Here is a 16,620-nt window from a genome sequence, read left to right on the forward strand (position 1 = left end):
CGGGCCGGCCGCAGGATGACGAGGAGGGCATATGGGCATAGCCGGGCCTGTAAACCAAAGTTCCAGTTTTGTTTTGAGGGGTGAGAAACCATCTTTTCTATCATTTCTCTTAAAAAAAAAAAAAACAAAAAACAAAAAACAAAAACAAGAACAAAAAAAGATTGCATTCTAGTGTTGTATTGTGTGCGTGCTCAACTGTGCTTGCTGATGTTTGTGATTGTGTCCTGTGCTTGCTACTGTGTTCCATGAGCGCAGAATGGCCGCGTGCTCTGACCATTCCCAAGAACCCAGTCCATCCCACCTTGCCTCCCCATTCCTCCATCCCACCACATTGTTGCTCTGCCTTGTTGGGGCTGGGTTTAGCACGATCCAAATGTTTCTCTATCATTCCAAATGTAAACTGTGCCATTAGGATTTGTATACACTCTTTTCTAAGGCATGAATTGGAGAATCAAAAAGTTGACACAGTTCTCCAGTCACGGTTTGCAGCCTACCGCTTGTTTTACCAGATATACCAGTATGGTGTGACTCTCGGGTCCTTCCAGTCGTGTCAAATGTTTGGCAAGGAATAAGGACAATAAAAGTATCTATCTTCACGGAGCTGAAATTGTCATCACTAAGAAGCCTGTTGAATGGATTGTATTGTCCCTTCTGTGGCAGTTCTGAAGAAGACATGAGGATCAAGGCGTAATCATGGTGAATGGGTAACTGTAACTCTTCTAGGGAGTTAGAATGGATGTGTCACTGTTGGAGTCTTAGTGGTATTGAATTTGTGGCTTTTATTAAACTTGTGCTTCTAAGAAGATTTGCATTATTAATGATGTGCATCACATTTTATAGGGGCTTTTGCTTTTTCCAAAAGCCGATCTTAGCAGCGAAGAAGATTCCTTTTATTTTACTTTGCTTTGTTTTCTGTCCTGTAATTGAGTCAGGTGTGTATATAAATACCACACAGTTAGAAATGGAACACTGAACGCCGGCTGCTGGGAATTGTTCTCTAACACACTGTGAATGTTTACCTCCAAGGCAGAACTCCCTGGAGTTGGTGACATGGGTATGCCATTGAACTTGATGACACCGCATATGTCATTTTGTTCAGAAGAAGGAATGTGGTAGACTTTGTGCTAGGGTAATTTTTTTTTTGGTCAGAAAATATTTCAAATGCAGGTCTTTGTTGTGGGATAAACATGAGATATCACAGTGTCAGGGAATCAACACTGAGACAACTCTGAAAAACGAGATGTGTGTCTTTTCTCAAAGCCTGCCTTCCTATAGCAAGGCAGTGTAGTTTGTGAAAATTTAACCCTGAACTGGCATGGTTTGCCCTTGGGTGCCAGTTTCACCACCATGTTTCACCTCTCTGTCTAAACTGCTGTAAGTCTCATGGATGTGCCACTTGGCTTTGGTGGTTCTGGTGGCAGAAAATCACCAGAATTAGTTTGGGGGTAGGACATCTGTAGGCATAGTAAAGATGTCACCCATAGAGCCACGCCATACCTGTAGATCAGAGCTCTTGTCTCTTCTTCCTGAGTGAATGGGAAGGCAGTACTGGCATGAACACGCTAGATACTGAGGGGATCAAAAGGAAAGCTTGTCAGTATGAGGAGGTGGTGACACAAAGATGTCACCAACAGCAAGAGTCGAAACCTTAAAATCCTGTCCAGGGGAGACATGAAAAGAGACATAGCATTGGAAAGGTATGACATAGGAAAGCCAATAACAGGTGTACTTCCCTAGGACAATATTAAATGAAACTTGTTTCTAACATTGAAAAGCAAACATGAGACATTAACCATCACACATGCCAAGGATGTGTAGGCAAAGAACGGCTCCACAGATTGGGGGATCACTTGAGGGGCCTGGTGCTTGGGGCTCTTCTGTGAAGTGCTCTTTTTGCAAAAAGGAAATGTTAGGGTGCTGGACTATACTTGTATTTCTTCTGAAATGATGACTGGTCTACACACAGGATTCAGGACATTTGTCCTGCTGTTTCCAGTGTCTCTCTCAGAATAAAACCAGATCCATAGAACATCTTGTCCATAAAATAAGATCCATAGAACATATTGTTTCGCTCAAAGCAAGTATAGAGAATAGTATTGTCCCTTATTGCTCTTTTAAGTTCCCCAAACACTGTGCATCCCAGAAAACAACTGTCTTTAGAAAATTAGCAGTTATATTATTTTACTTCAATATGTTATAATACATTTTATAGACTTCTGGAGAAAACTGTTCTCTTTCTTTAAGACTCCTTTAAACAAGCGTGCTCAGATATCCCCAGGCTTTTAAAGTTGTGTCTTTAAGAGTTGAAATAATGAGATGCTGGGGGAATCTACCATTTTTGAACAACCATCACATGTTTCTAGTTGTATTGCCATCTCTCAGGTCTAAAGAGACATTAAATTTATAACTAAAGATGAATAATAATGGTGCATTTAAAAACTAACTGTTCTGAATGTATTGATTTATAACCCTTATAAAAGAAACATTACATCACGCTCTCTGTGTAGGCATCAGTTATATGCTTATAACAGCATTGGAGGGCTTTGCTTGAAACTGGAGTCCTGGTGCTGAAATGAATCATAATTTAGGCCAAATTGTTGTAAAATTTATAACAAATTGGAATTAGCATAACAACTCACCAGCTCCTCCCTCTATCGCCACTTCTGAATGGGAGGCCCAGGCCTGATTTATTTGTGTTCCCATGATCATCCGAGAGTGGTATTTTATGAGAGCAAAGTGTACTGGGGAAGTTTGCTTTTCTAAGGAGTTTCAATGGTCCCTAGAATTAACCTTGCTCCACCTTTAATCCTCATGGTCAGGCTTGGTTTTATCAGACTGTGGCCTTGTACGTTGCAGGACTGGATCCACTCTCAGTTTAAAGATCTGATGTCAGCACTGTGAAATGCCTAAGATTTCCCAATGTGGGGATTCTACATTTTCATTTTGCAGTGAGTCCCACAAACTCCATAGTCAGGGCGGCTTGTACTCAGCATGTATTTCTGCATCCTCTGACTGGTGCCCCCTTGCTCTCTGTGCCCCCTTGCTCTCCTCACCTCACACCAGTTGGTAGAACATCCCTGTCTCTTTATGCCTAGGATCTACCTCAGGATGCCTTTCCAGCAAGTTGTCCTCATGGGCATTCCTGTGGTTTGTGTTTACAATAATTGTCCTTGGACCATCCCCCTCCACACATGTACTTTTAAGTGTGCAAATGTGCTCAAGAAGCCTGAACTCTATCATCTCCCTATTTCACAAAGCCAGAAAAGGCAGCTGTTCCATTCTACATTGCTTTTCTTAGGGAAAAACCCCTGGTGTGTTGGTCTTAGTGACCAATAAATAACTCTTCATCTTCATTGATAGGGGTGCTTTTTTTAGGGTCTTACATAGTACTCTGTCTGTGAACACTGAGATGGGATAGTAAGAAACCAAGTTAAGGTTCCCTGAGACCAAGTGTCACATTTGTCTTGAGTTGTTTGAGCTCTTGCTATCTTATAATTGAGCAGGCATTGAACATCATTCTTATTTCTCAAATCATTAGAAAGGAATACCTTTCATGGTTGAAAGCATATGTAAATTTATGACCTTATTGATGCAAATGTGGGTGCAAGCTCTGGTGTGGGATCATGATGCTACAAAATATATCTTGACACAAAAGAAGAATTGGAGCTGTGTGACATGATCCACTGTTAAAACATTCAAACATAGGCAGAGGATTTTACACACGGAAGCAGTTGTGGAAAGGGTTGGTGGAGCTCCCAGCACAGCAACCCCCAGGGAAGATAGAAAAACAGCGGAAGGGGGTGTCCCACTGGAGTTGTGGAGTTTGTAGATTCCTTGCTTCTCTTTGCGTACAGCAGACCTGTGCTAGACATGGAGCTGGGAAAATGGAGTGGCTGGAAACAAGCCTTGCAAGCAGCATCTTGCCCCTCCTCTTCATCTGGGTATTTTTTCTCCTGCCTCTTCTATGGAATACATGCTAGTGCTTCTGTTTGGGTTAGATCTCCTATGGATATTGGACTGGTATAGCTGTACCCTGTACTATTGGATATTAAGACATTCATTCATTCATTCATTCATTCATAAGTTCACATTTACTTACTCATCAAATAGTTAAGTTCTTGGTTACCTGCAAGAATAATAATGATGAATAAGTTAAATGTGATGATCCCTGTGAATATTACCATGTAATTAAGGGAAATAAAACATAAATAATTAAACACATAGTAGTCATATGAATTTTCATCATTGCTTGGGTAGACACCAGGAAAATACAGGAGGAACAGATTGCAGGAGGAATTCATTGGATAAGGATATTCTGTGAATTTCCTATAAGAAAGCAGATTTTAAGCTAAGTCTTGAAAAGGGGAGAATCAAGGTATACCATGTGTATGTATGTGCTTAGGAAGTAGTTACAGACAGGTTTAAGAGAGCTGGTAGCAGGAAAACCTTTATGAAAACCATAGCTCTTGAATAGAGGACAAAACAGAGAGACAGGGGTGGGGAGATGGGAAAGGGCGAGGCCACAGAAGGCCTTTAAGGCCAAAGAAAAAGCTCAGACTCTAGCCTAAGAAAAATGAATAGACACTGGAAGATCTTAAGCAGGGCCATGACATTATTCATTGTTAGTTGTAGATGGAGAACAGCCTTGGCTGCTATATAAAGGCAACATTTTCACGGCAGGAACGCAGAAGGAGAGGCCGTTCCATCATCTGAGAGAATTAATGATGCTGACCCCGGGCAGCAGCAGTGCAGATGCAGACAAGTGTACAAGTTGGAGAAAAGACTAGGAAATGAAGCCAGGAGGACTGGATGAGGAGGTCAGAGAAAGGATGAAACTGAGAAGGCCTCTGTGGGTGTCAAAGCTCCAGAGGCCTTTGAAGGGTGGAGGCCTGCACTGGGATCCAGGGCTCTCTTTTCTCCAGATGTCCAGTCACCCTAGCCAAGGCACATGGAGGCTTCTGACCTGTGCTCTTTCCCATTTGCCTGTGCAGCAGCATAGGAATCTTTGGCCTCTTGTTGCAGTGATATGCAAGCTGAGTGTAAAGCATGGCTAAAGTCCAATTTTGAGACTATCTTCTCCAACTCTGAAGAAAAGGAAAGAACTTGATTACCAATGGTTGCAAAGAAATGATGCCTCCTTGTGGCACAGGCTGGCAATCTCAGCTACTTGGGATGCTGGGGCAGGAGGATCACTAGTTCAAAGTCATTCTGGGCAACTTAGTGATACCTCTATTCAAAATAAAAAATTTAAATAAGGACTAGGCTTATAGCTCAGTGATAATGTACATATTGCTATACACAAGGCCTATGTTCTTCACCACCATACAAAACATTAATGGTAGTAATAATAATAAATAATGGGATGAGGAGATGTGTTTGGAGAGAGTATTCTGCAGAAAAAAAAATGAAACACCAGAAGTTATAGGAGGCCAGCAAGTCCCTGCAGAGCAGAGAACAAAGCCACCAGGCTTCCAGCTGTCTGTCCTCCAACATGACTCATGGGGATTCATGGGGACTGTCTCTGGTGCTTGGCTTCCCATGTGGGTATGATAACTTCAGAGTTATCAATATTGTCCTGTAGAAGAAGATTTCAACTCTCTTTGCAAGACCCAGAATGGCAAGTACCCAGAAGCAATTTTGAGATGTTAAAGAATAATCATGAGGATGTCTCTACTTCCAGTTGCAAAATTAATTTCTGAACAGAGAAATATTAAGCTTCATTTCTCTCCCTGTTGCTACTATCTCTTTTTAAATTATTTCTCTGGAAGCCGTGTGTGTGTGTGTGTGTGTGTGTGTGTGTGTGTGTGTGTGTGTGTGTGTGATCTATATGAGTAGTTAGTAAAGCTACTATTCAGAGGTAAAACTTGAATATCCTCTTCCCAGTCTTTGAATTCCATGTTTCCTTTCAGGGAAACTTGTCTTCATTTTGGTAACGGAGACAGGTAGAGAAAAAAAACTGCAGTTGTTGTCCTGGAAGGATTTAGGATTCTTCACAACCATTATTTGTGTCACAAACCCTGCAGAGTCTACAGACCTGCTGCTGTGATTAACAGAGAAATCCACGTGAATGTGGGCACACTCCTTCTAAAGAACATCTGTGATCCTCTGTAGACATTCAGAGACCTAAGGAAGAACCACTCACCTCTGGGTACCATTGTGATTTCTGAATGTAGGCAGGCCAGGGCTTTGACCCAGCACTGCTGAGCTTGGTTGGGTTACCGGAGCTGGTGCCTTAATGGTCTGGCTCTGTTTCCTCTTTTGGTGGATGTTGTACACAGCTCAAAGGGATATGCTAGAGACCAGATAAGCTGAGCTAGGTGAGGTGTCTCACTGTGCCTGGGGCTTAGTCTTATGTAGACTATAACTGTACTTTTTGTTCCTGGCACAGGTAAGTGTAACTCTATCTGCCAGCTAAGGAGAGTGATTGACACCTTGGGACTAGTGACTTGGGGAGGTGAGACAAAAGGCTGAAGAAAGGAGAATCAAACTGAAAACCAGCTGGGCAGTGGTGGCACATGCCTTTAATCCCAGCACTTATGAGGCAGAGACAGGTGGATTTCTGAGTTCAAGGCCAGCCTTGTCTACAGAATGAGTTCCAGGACAGCCAGGGCTATACAGAGAAACCCTGTCTTAAAAAACCAAAAAGGAGGAAAAAGAAAAAAAACACTGCAAACCAATTCTTATGAACCCAGATAAGCCTGAGTTACATCTATGTTTCCTAGCAGGTATGTTTACCCCACAAAACAAACCGGTTTCAATTACCTTTTGCTTTTCTTATTTTGTTCTATCATTGATACTTGAATTTTGCAGACTTTATGGGTTGTCCATGGTTTTTTTTTTTTTTTGGTTTTTTTTTTTTTTTTTAACCAGGGGTTTCTTTCAAGTAAGAGGGAAATCTAATGAGTAACATGAAAAGCCAGTGAATATTTAATGAGCAGTTGTAACTCAGTGAGTGGGAAGGGAGCAAAGGGCCATGATGTCTCAGGCTAACTGTCCCTGTGGTCCAGTGTGCTGGGCTTAGAGATGAGGAAGAAAACCTCCAGCAGAAGAGAGAATACAGGACAGTCATGCTGTGGATTTTCTGGAACTCATCAGTATTATCTGGTACCTGGCATGGTTATGCATATTGGCTTAGATGTGATCACACTCTTAGAACCTGGAACCTGGCTAAGAACTCATAAACAAATAGTAGTGATAAGTGACCATGGGCTAGACTTGGGAAGCAGCTAGCAGAGTATTGTGACACTGTGCATATCTTTCCTCTGCCAGAGATGGCACATAGGAGCTCTCTGCCCACCCCACTCCCCTTGTCATCTGCCCACTCCTCCCTTGTCATCTGCCCACCCCATCCTCCTTGTCATCTTCCCACCCTACCCCCCCTTGTCATCTGCCCACCCCACCCCCCTTTTCATCTGCTTCATTTTGTGGCGGTCTGGTCTTACTTAACCTCTTTATTAATGATCTGTAAAAGGGTGTAAAGAACAAGTGAGGGAAGCCACAGATGACACTAATTTGGGAGGTGTTGGAGTGAGGTTAGAAAAATCATACAAATGGCCCAAAGAAGGACAAGAATGCAGAGAAGTGGCCGCAAATCTTGGAGGAATCCATATGCTCACATCTGGTAAAATTAAGCCGAGATGAGTAGGTGGAATATGAAATCCTGAATTCCAAAAAGAGGGGAAGAAGGAAATTCCACACATTGGAAAGTCCAGCCTGTAAGTGTGCCATAGGTTAGAGCAAGAGGAGGTCCCAGAGTCCCCACTGAGAGATGTCAGGGTCAATGGGTCCCTATTGTATTGATCGATACCAGAACAATAGGTTTGAACAATCCTGCCTCATTACTTTTGCCCTGTAATTAGGACCTCATACATTGTATGTATTGTTTCGCAGAGGATCCCCAGTTCCCAGAGATGAGGAATTTACGGAACAGAGGCCCTAGAAGGGGCAGGGCTTCATTATGCCCCCTATGTCGATCTGAGTTCCTCGCTGCATCAGCAATAGATTGTGAGGCCAGTGTGGCATTTTCAGTGCTAGTATGCAGGATTTCTCCTGGGAGGCTTGCCAACTTAGGAAGGTGGCAGCTCTTGTCCCTTGCCCTACTCATTGCTGCTAGATATTCCCAGAGGTCACCTAGCAGCCATCTGACTGATGGGCACTGTCACAGGCAGGAGCATAGTTTTCTTTTACGTTCAGCCTCAACTCTTTTCAAACATCTCCACAAGCTCTCCAGCAAATGAGGAAGCCAGACAACACCCACGGTAAGAATGAATGGCTCCATGCTTCACTGGCTTCACCAACCAGAGGGGTTATTTTTTCTTCTGCTCCCTGCTTCCCTTACCAGTAGTTCCCACATGAGGCACTCTCCTCCCCTTTCCTGTGACTTCATTCTGCCCTGGCAAGACACTGCAAGAGGAATATGTATTCCTTTGGCTTTGTTTTCCAGAAAATAGTGTTAATAGGAAGAACAATAGTATGCAGCAGCGGAAGGCTTCTATTGAGCCAGTCCTTAAGCCAAGTGGTTCATCCTTATGGGATAGGAGGTCTCGCTTTCAGGACCCCACCTCTAGGCAGATCCTGTTCAGTGACCACTGGGACACATTTGCTTTACTGCTGGTCTCAAAGCCATTACAAGTTTTAAAAAGAAAATCACTGAAAAGAGTCTGAAGGAGGCATCCTTTCAATCCTTTCAACCTTTCATGAAGGTTCCTGCATGCCTAGGGCTGCCCTGGCTTGATTGACGCACACTGAGCGTGCTCATAAGTCAGGTCCTCCCTGTGACTATGTCGATTGGTGGTCACAGGGTATAGGCAACTTCAGATTCTGCCTGTCCCCAAGAAGAATCTTAGGACCTCTGTCAGAGTGGCAGGGACTGCTCTCTTAGAAACATCTAGAAGAAAAATTGTTATACTTTTTGAAAGAGAAGGGCATGTCTCTCAATAAGTCTGGTAAAGCCATTTAACCCAGAATAAAAAGGAAATGTCATTTGTGACTAAAGAGATCTCTATGAATTTTGATGAGAGGACACCCCAGGACAGAGTAACAGTTGTAGTTGTCACCTGCACTGAACAGCTTGTGCTCTCTCAAGCCACCCGTTGTGTTTGTTGTTCGTTGCCTTTTTTTTTTTTTTTTTTTTTTTTTTTTTTTTTTTTTTTTTTTTTTTTTTTTTTTTTGTATCTAGGAGAAAAATCAGAAAGTTCAATAAGGAATCAGAAACAAATTTTAAAATTGTCATATAGAGAAAGTCCAAATTCTAACCTTATAATTTTGAAGTAGGGCTAAGGCCTTGTAACATACCATGGTGGGGCCAGGAGGCCAGCTCTCTGTGGTCCCAGGAGCAGCATATCTAAGAAACACAGGCTTTGGTGCAGCACAAGCTTAGTTCAAGTAGTGTTTCTACTCTTAGGCCTTTGAAGGCAATAATACCAGCTCCTGGGATGGTTGTCGTAGAAATCTATCGCTTGCCTCTCTTTCCATGTGGACGAACTGGCATCTCTTTAAACATTGACAACTGTTTAGCTATCAGACCAACTAGGGAACCAAGGTCCACTCAGGTAGGCAGGCTGAGGTTACCACTCTGGGTCCTTCTAGGCATATAAGGAGCAGAGAGGACTACTACTGCTCAGCTGATCTATTCCTGGCAATGCTCTGAAGGGTCCTTTTCCCGGCTGAGTGTGAGACAGGCTATGGCGGCCTTGAATCGGCTTGTAGTATAATTAATAGACCAGATGATCGCCTAGCTCCTCCCTTGTCTACACTCTGATTTCTGACAGCTGCCATTTTAAAGCAGGTCTCCTTTGCCTCATAGAACTGGTCTGTAAACTGATTCTTCTAGTCCCAGCTCTGGCGGCTGTTGATTTTGGTTGGTTTTATGGTTTTATTTATTCTCTGTGTTCTCGTTCCTTGGCACCAGGCCCAAGCTTGGGAACATGATGAAAACATGTCATAAGAAATCCTTCTCAGTCTTGTATGTCTGAGGATGGGCAACGTGCTGGGAAACTAGAGAGCAGCCTGCCTTCTTCTGAGAAGGGAAGGGTGTGGCTGTAGCATTTCCATTGCCAATCTCCAATGCTCTTCATGTTCCCGGGCCTCAGTACAACCAGCACAGTAGAAAATTATCTTTCTCTCCTTGGAATGGAGATTAAAAAAAGGGCAAAGGAGGAAACACCCGAGTCCAGGAGCAGCATTTGCCCCAGCTAATGCAAATCTTAGGGCTCAGGAGATTTTATAAGCCAGGTAAGCAGTTGGCAGTGTGAGATGCCCCAGATAACTTTTTTGTGTTCTTATTCTTAAAAATTACAAATGCATTCACATGTTAATGGTGGCCAGGCTGTTAAGCCAGCTTCATGTTTGTTTGTTTGTTTGTTTGGGGGGGGGGGGGTTATGTGCTTGGGACTGGCTCTGGTCATGCACCAGAAGCCTGCAGGGTCACACATGTTTGGTGTCCCATGGTGATTGTCCTACATGAGTGCGGGGGTCAGGCTCTGGGAGGGATGAGTGTAGGTCACTGCTATCTCCTTAGAACAGGAGGGCAAGCCAGTCCCTAAAGTTCTCCATGGAGATCCTCATCTTTTGAGAAAGTCATAAGGTCCAGTCTCTTGTGGAGAGGATGTCCCATGTTCTGAGCCACTCTATGAGACAGGCAAGAAAGATACACACACCGTACTTAATTCATGGGCAAATAAAGGGATAATATTGAGACCCTTGAGGTTTGTCTAGGGCTTACGAGACTGGTTTCCATATCTACAGAAGTCTAAGGTTCAGGTTTAAACCTTAAACATGAGACCCTTGGCCAATTGCTCCTTCTACTTGGCTTGTCATTAGCTAAGGATACTCTGATTGGATAAGAAAAGTTGCTATTTCTTAAAATAATAGTAAATGTCCACTCAGTCCAAATGAGCTAAAACAAAATGAAACTAAACACAACTCCATAGATTTCTACATTCAATGCAGTCTTGACAAGGGGAGTTGGGGGGGTTGAGGGAAGGTGCGGAGGGAGTGATGGGGGGGCAGGTTGGATGGCCAGTGCCCTCAAAGCAGAACTCTGAAAGACAGGAAGGACATTGCTTATAGCACAACTGATCTTGTCTTCCTAGAGCTTGTATTGAGTTCGAAGGCATAGAATGTGTGGGAAAGTGGTGTTTTATCTATAGGTGACATATGCTTCCCTTAAAAGATTATCAAGGCAGTCTTGCTGCCTTTACAGTGGGGTTGGGAAAAGGAGCAAAGCATGACAAGATGGGTTGAGGTCTCAGATGCTACTACTTAGTTCATTCTATCATTGCAGTACCTAAGTAGCCAGCAGCCAGCAGCCAGATGGGTAGGAAAAAAAGATGGTAAAATCCTAATGTAAAGTGACTTGGTAGACAGTGACATGAGAACTTCATACAAATTTCATGAGTCACAAAATGTTATTTTGATTTTCCTCCCCCATTGTTTAAAAGGCTCCACCCCTGATCGTTTGCCAAGTGTAATTGGCTTTAAGCCAGCGTGCTGCTATCTGTAACCATTCTGAGGTCTTTTGCCTCCTCACCTGGCAGCTACCACATGGGAACAGAGAGGGGAAGCCCTTTGCTCAGCACATGAATCAGAATATGAGGACCGGGGATGCAACCAGGCATACCTATCTCCAAAGCTGCTCAGTGGGCATCTTACTTGCTGCGCTGGTTTGAGTTGTATTTCTCACATGACCTTTCCAGACCTCTGCTTTAGGCTTCCCACCCACCCCCCTTTCCCATGGGCAACTCTTATGCTGAGACCATGAAGTAAAAACCAAGGTTCCTATCTCCTTCCTCTTCACCACCAGATGCTTTTCCAGTAACCACTTCATTTCCCAATTCTCCCAACACCTTGGCCTCTTTGTGTTCATCCTTCTCCATGAGTAGAACAGTCATTCAGCCTGTAGAAGTTTTGTGGGATTGAAAATGGGGGATCTGTGTATCCTGGAGCTTGCCCTTCATGGCGCATTATTTAATACCTTGAATCTCAGTATTTTGATCTGGAAATGAGGAACTGGCCTTTGCCCTCCTCCCACCTGAAGTCCTTATGAGGCTCTAATGAAATAGCTGTGAGTTGTCTTTAGCTTCAAACATCCCCTCCTCTGACACTCCATTGCATAGCAGGGTAGTGTCAGGATGTCTGGAAGCACCAGTTAAGCGATACTGGGTAGTAGAAGGCTCCGAGGATCTTACTGCTTATCCCCTATGCTGTGTTGAGACTGAGTGCTTATCAACCTGTTGTCCCTGCTCCACAGTGACACATCTTGCCGAAGGGACAAAATGCCCATCTTCCTATAGATCTTCATGCTAAGAATGGGCATCATATCTAATTCTCACAGGGGTGAGGAAGCAGTCTAGGTAATTAAAATTATATCCTCATGGGTTCCAGACCCTATGCTTGGGCATTCACAATAAACTAGCACCATCAGTGGCCTGTTATAATTAGCTTAGTGAAGAGGCAGAGGCTTAGACCTTCCAAGTATTCGAAAAAGATCACCATGTTTTAAAGTTAGGAGAGATTCTAACACATACCATAAACCCAGAAAGATTACAAAAAAAAAAAAAAAATTCTAAAGCTGCCTTTTTTCTAGACACTGCTGTCGTTATCTCCCCTGACCCTGAATAGATAAAGGAAATATTGGAAACAGCTTCTCGAGAAAGGCTGGATTGTATTTCCTCTGCCTGAAGAAAAAAACGTGTGCACACTTGCTGGTGGTGACGCACTCTCAAGAGGCTTCAAGAAATTGTGCAAGCAGGGTATAGTCTGGTAGATGACAGGCCTTTGTGCTCCGTGTTGCATGGCTGCTCGCAGCTGCATCCTTCAGAAGCTGTGTGAAAGTGGGTAGGGCTCCCAGTGCAGACTTCTGAGAAAGGGGGAGTTAAGGAGACGTCGTACTTAAGTCTTAATCTCATTGGGAAATTTTAGGGTGAAAAATGTAATTATATCTGAAATGCCCACGACCACAGCCAAAAGAATGTCTCCTCTTTGGAAGGTCCTTTGTTGATGAGATTAAAGGCTAAGCTCCTGCTCCCCTGCCTACAAATTATTCAGATTATTTGAAAAGAAATGAAAGAGGACACTGGGAGGGGAAAGAGTCACATACCACAATAGATGAGGCTTAACTAATGCCCGTATGTTTAATAACTAGCTTCACCAATATTTGTTGAGTACCTACTATGTGCAATTCAACAGAAACTAGTATAGTATAACATATGTTAAGCATTGTGCTAAGCACTCCATCTAACCAACAAAAGCCAATGTCACCTTATTAAAACTCTAATTGTGGAAGGGCTGGGTGGGTATGAAGTAAGGTGATAGTTGACCATATCATGGGGCAAACAGTAGCACAGGAAAGAGACTTATTGATCTCTGGCCCAGATATTTTAGAACTGATTTTGCTTAATTAAAAAAATATAAAAACAAAACAGGTAGGGGAGCTAATATCCATTTAATGAGGTCTTTTTAGCGAATGAAATCCTTTAAACCATGTAAAATGGCTAGTGGTGTGAAGGCAACGTGCTATCTGCACTGAGAAATGGAAACCTTCGAGAATATTCCAAAGGTAACTGCTGGAGCCTTTGAAGGATTTCAGAGAGGGTCGTCTAAATTGTTTGTTATGCTTGCTTTCAGTTAAAACAAGAGTTTCTATGAAGAGCCCTGCTCTGTATGTACAGACAAAGTGAGTTCCTAGGCCAACCATTCTTAATTCTGAGATTCCTTGCCCTAGCTAACATGACCAAATTATACCACACAACAGCTTTTGAAACCCCATAGTCTGATGCTTATCTTCCAGCTTCAGAAATAATCAGGACAGCTTCCCTGAGCCATTACACTGCCACATAGCTTAGCATATGTTAGGTACCAACTTTTTACCCCCTAACAAACTCATGAGGCAGACCCTCTTAGCAGTTCTAATTTCAAGATTACTAGACTCTAGGGAGTTCATGAAAGTTATCCCCAGGAAGCTGCAGACAGGGAACAGTGGAGCTGGTTTCTATGAATGAACAGTTGGCCCCTGGAATGCAGTATTCCAGGTTTATGACCTTTGTGCTAGTAACAATCAGGACTAGATACTTCTTGGTCTTGCATAAGGTATATTGGGGGATACTTAAGAGCATCCATGAGCCTCTGGATATTAGATCCTGGTAATATCCATTCCCCGAAAATATCATATCTACTTATAGAAGCAATGTACATGCATGGCCTAGAAGAATTCTTGGAATTCACTTAGACCATTGTTGAAGTTTGGTCCACTAGCTGAAGCCACCTCTTACACTTTACATCCAGGAAGCCAGCAGCTTCGCTGTTCAGAGGAAGCATAATTTCTGTGAAGAGCTGAGGAAGGGAGGGAGGTTTTCTGAATACGATGGGGTATAGTGTGTGCACTAGGGCATGGTGGACAGAATACTAGTCAGGGTGTATTGTTGGGTGGAGGTGCAGAGAGTGGGGTGATGTTCTAAAGAGGGAGACACCTGACACAAGACCGTAGCAGATCCCAGCTCCTGCTCCAAGCAATGACTGGGGCATCCCTAGACTTCACAGGCCTGGTTTAAACACTACCCCAACACTAGCTGTTCTCAGAGCCTGGACCATGTGTTTCATTTAAGTGGCCTCTGTTTCTTCTCCTACAAAATATAAATGATATAGTTAGTTTCTAACTATACAGTGGAGATGGGAGTTCCTAAAATCATTATGTCTGTTGTATCCTATAGACTTTTATCAAGTATACTGCCCACTGGGCCTGAAGCTGTGGTACTAAGTGGCTCTGAAAATGGTGTCTGAACTTAGACTGCCCAAGTGTAAACCCAGTATGGCTATGTGTTTTCTGTGGGATCCTGACGGAGCACCTCAGCCTGTAAGAGACTCCAGCCTCTGGGTCCTCATGCCCAGGCCCTGTCTCCCAGAGTTAATCTTTGTGAGCCGTGACATAATCAGGAGCTCACTGTCCAGTGCTGAGCAATAGGAAACCTTGTTAGCCTTTGCATGAAGATGATAATTCCCTTTAGCACCTTTCCTTGCATGGCTACCACAGCAAAGTACCAAAAGCTTTAGTAAAGATGTGGACAGAGTGGTGTCTCCTGATGCTGAGAGGATATCTCTCTGTTCTGTGCCCTCTAAACTTCTGGTGGCTTGTGGGCAATCTCCTCTGTTGTGTTTTAGCTTATAGCTTATTATCCTTGGCTCCACCTTCATCTTCTCGTGGAATCCTTTTCCAGCTTTCATGCTCCATATCTTCACCCCTCTCCAGAAACATTCCTTATGTATGTAAAAAGTAAAGTTACCCAGAACCTCTCTAGGCTTTGCCTAGGTGTATTGTTATTATCTCCAGTATTTATACAGAGTATAGTGGTGTGGAGCCGGCTGAGTGGGAATTTGGCGTCTGCTCATGGGGCCTTGTTTCTCCATCAAGAATTGCCACTCTCTATCAAACAGGGAACTGCTGCTAAGGTTTTTCAAAAGATCCCTGTGTTGTGAGCTTTGAGCAAACTTGATCTTCCAGGTTTAACTTAAATATTGTTTCCATTTTGAAGCTTGTCATGTGGGTGTACCACAAAGCACATTTGCTTTCCACACCCCCAAGCCCTGGGTGGAGGTATGTATGCAGTAACAGAATACCAGGAAGAAAGAGGGAGCTTGAAATGTATCCCGAGCTCTAGGCCTGTGCAGAGACAAAGCAGGATGTAAGTAAAACCATTACTTCTCATCTCCTGATCAAAGGCAAGATGCTATCCCCGCCCCCTTCCCCACCACCCAGAAAGCAATTAACACAGCCTGGCGGCTCCTTGGTAGTGATGGTGATTCTGAGCTCAGGACCAGTTCTGACTCATGGGAGTTGAAAGTGGGTGGGAGGGGTGGGGAGTGGGGACCCTGTATGCTCAGGTTGAAAAAAAATGCAGGTTTGTAGATAGAATTTATTATAAAGTTCTGGTGAAGGAGGAGCAAGCACACCAACTTAACATGTTGACAGATGACTCCTTTCCTGGGCTTTCGGTGCCAAGTGAGATCAGAACGTAGCAGCAGAGTCTAAAAGGTTAACATTCTAGGAATCAAGGAGACTCAAATAGATTTGACATCCACATGTAATCTTGTTAAAATGTAGATTCTGATTCCTCTGGGGCCCAGGTGGAGCCTGATGGCCTGAGTTTCTGCCATTGCCCAGGTAGATTTGCCAGATTTAGAGGGAGAGAGAAAGAGGTGGCCAAGTCAAAAGACAACACACCCCAGTTAAATCTGCATGTCCTTTGCTTTCTGGCATTTTGCTCCCAGGTGACAGTCTTGCTGATGTGAGGACCACATGCTTAATAGCAAGGGTGTATATCAGGAAAAACTGTGAAAGTCTGATGAAAACAGTGAGGCCAAGCTAGGAGATGAGCATCTGGTACAATTTAGAACCCAGCTTATGGTTGACAGAGTAGCCAAACTGCAAACCGTAACTGGCTACAGACAGAAACGAAGCAGTGGCAGCAGCAGCAGCAGCCAGGGGCAAGCAAGCGTCTATCTTTCAGAAACAAGTTCCTTGCTTTCTTGATCTTAAAATTCTCGGAGTCACTGGGGTTATTTCTGTATGCTTTCTTCACTTAACCAAAAGTAAAAGTCATTAAAGAACTCAAAAATACTACTTAA

The 16,620-nt window shown here is 43.5% G+C and overlaps 1 protein-coding gene across 19 annotated transcripts in view; it reads left to right on the forward strand.

Annotated features, from left to right (window-relative positions):
* The window catches only part of Erc2 (ELKS/RAB6-interacting/CAST family member 2), an 865,869-nt gene that overhangs the window by 706,723 nt on the left and 142,526 nt on the right, over nt 1-16,620 (forward strand). For 8 of the 19 annotated variants that reach the window (XR_004116280.1, XR_004116282.1, XR_004116281.1 and 5 more), the window contains one exon: nt 15-80. The exons of 10 other annotated variants lie outside the window; for them this stretch is intronic. Coding sequence is in view for 4 of the 9 variants with exons in the window: in XM_031362073.1 (XP_031217933.1) it covers nt 15-41 (27 nt within the window). In the remaining 5 variants the exon portion in view is untranslated. Of the gene's footprint in view, nt 1-14; nt 81-509; nt 529-16,620 lie in introns of those variants that run through there. One more of the 19 variants, XM_031362075.1, reaches the window with a different exon arrangement.

The sequence above is a fragment of the Mastomys coucha genome, unplaced genomic scaffold, assembly GCF_008632895.1.
Source record: "Mastomys coucha isolate ucsf_1 unplaced genomic scaffold, UCSF_Mcou_1 pScaffold9, whole genome shotgun sequence".
Taxonomy (NCBI): Eukaryota; Metazoa; Chordata; class Mammalia; order Rodentia; family Muridae; genus Mastomys; species Mastomys coucha.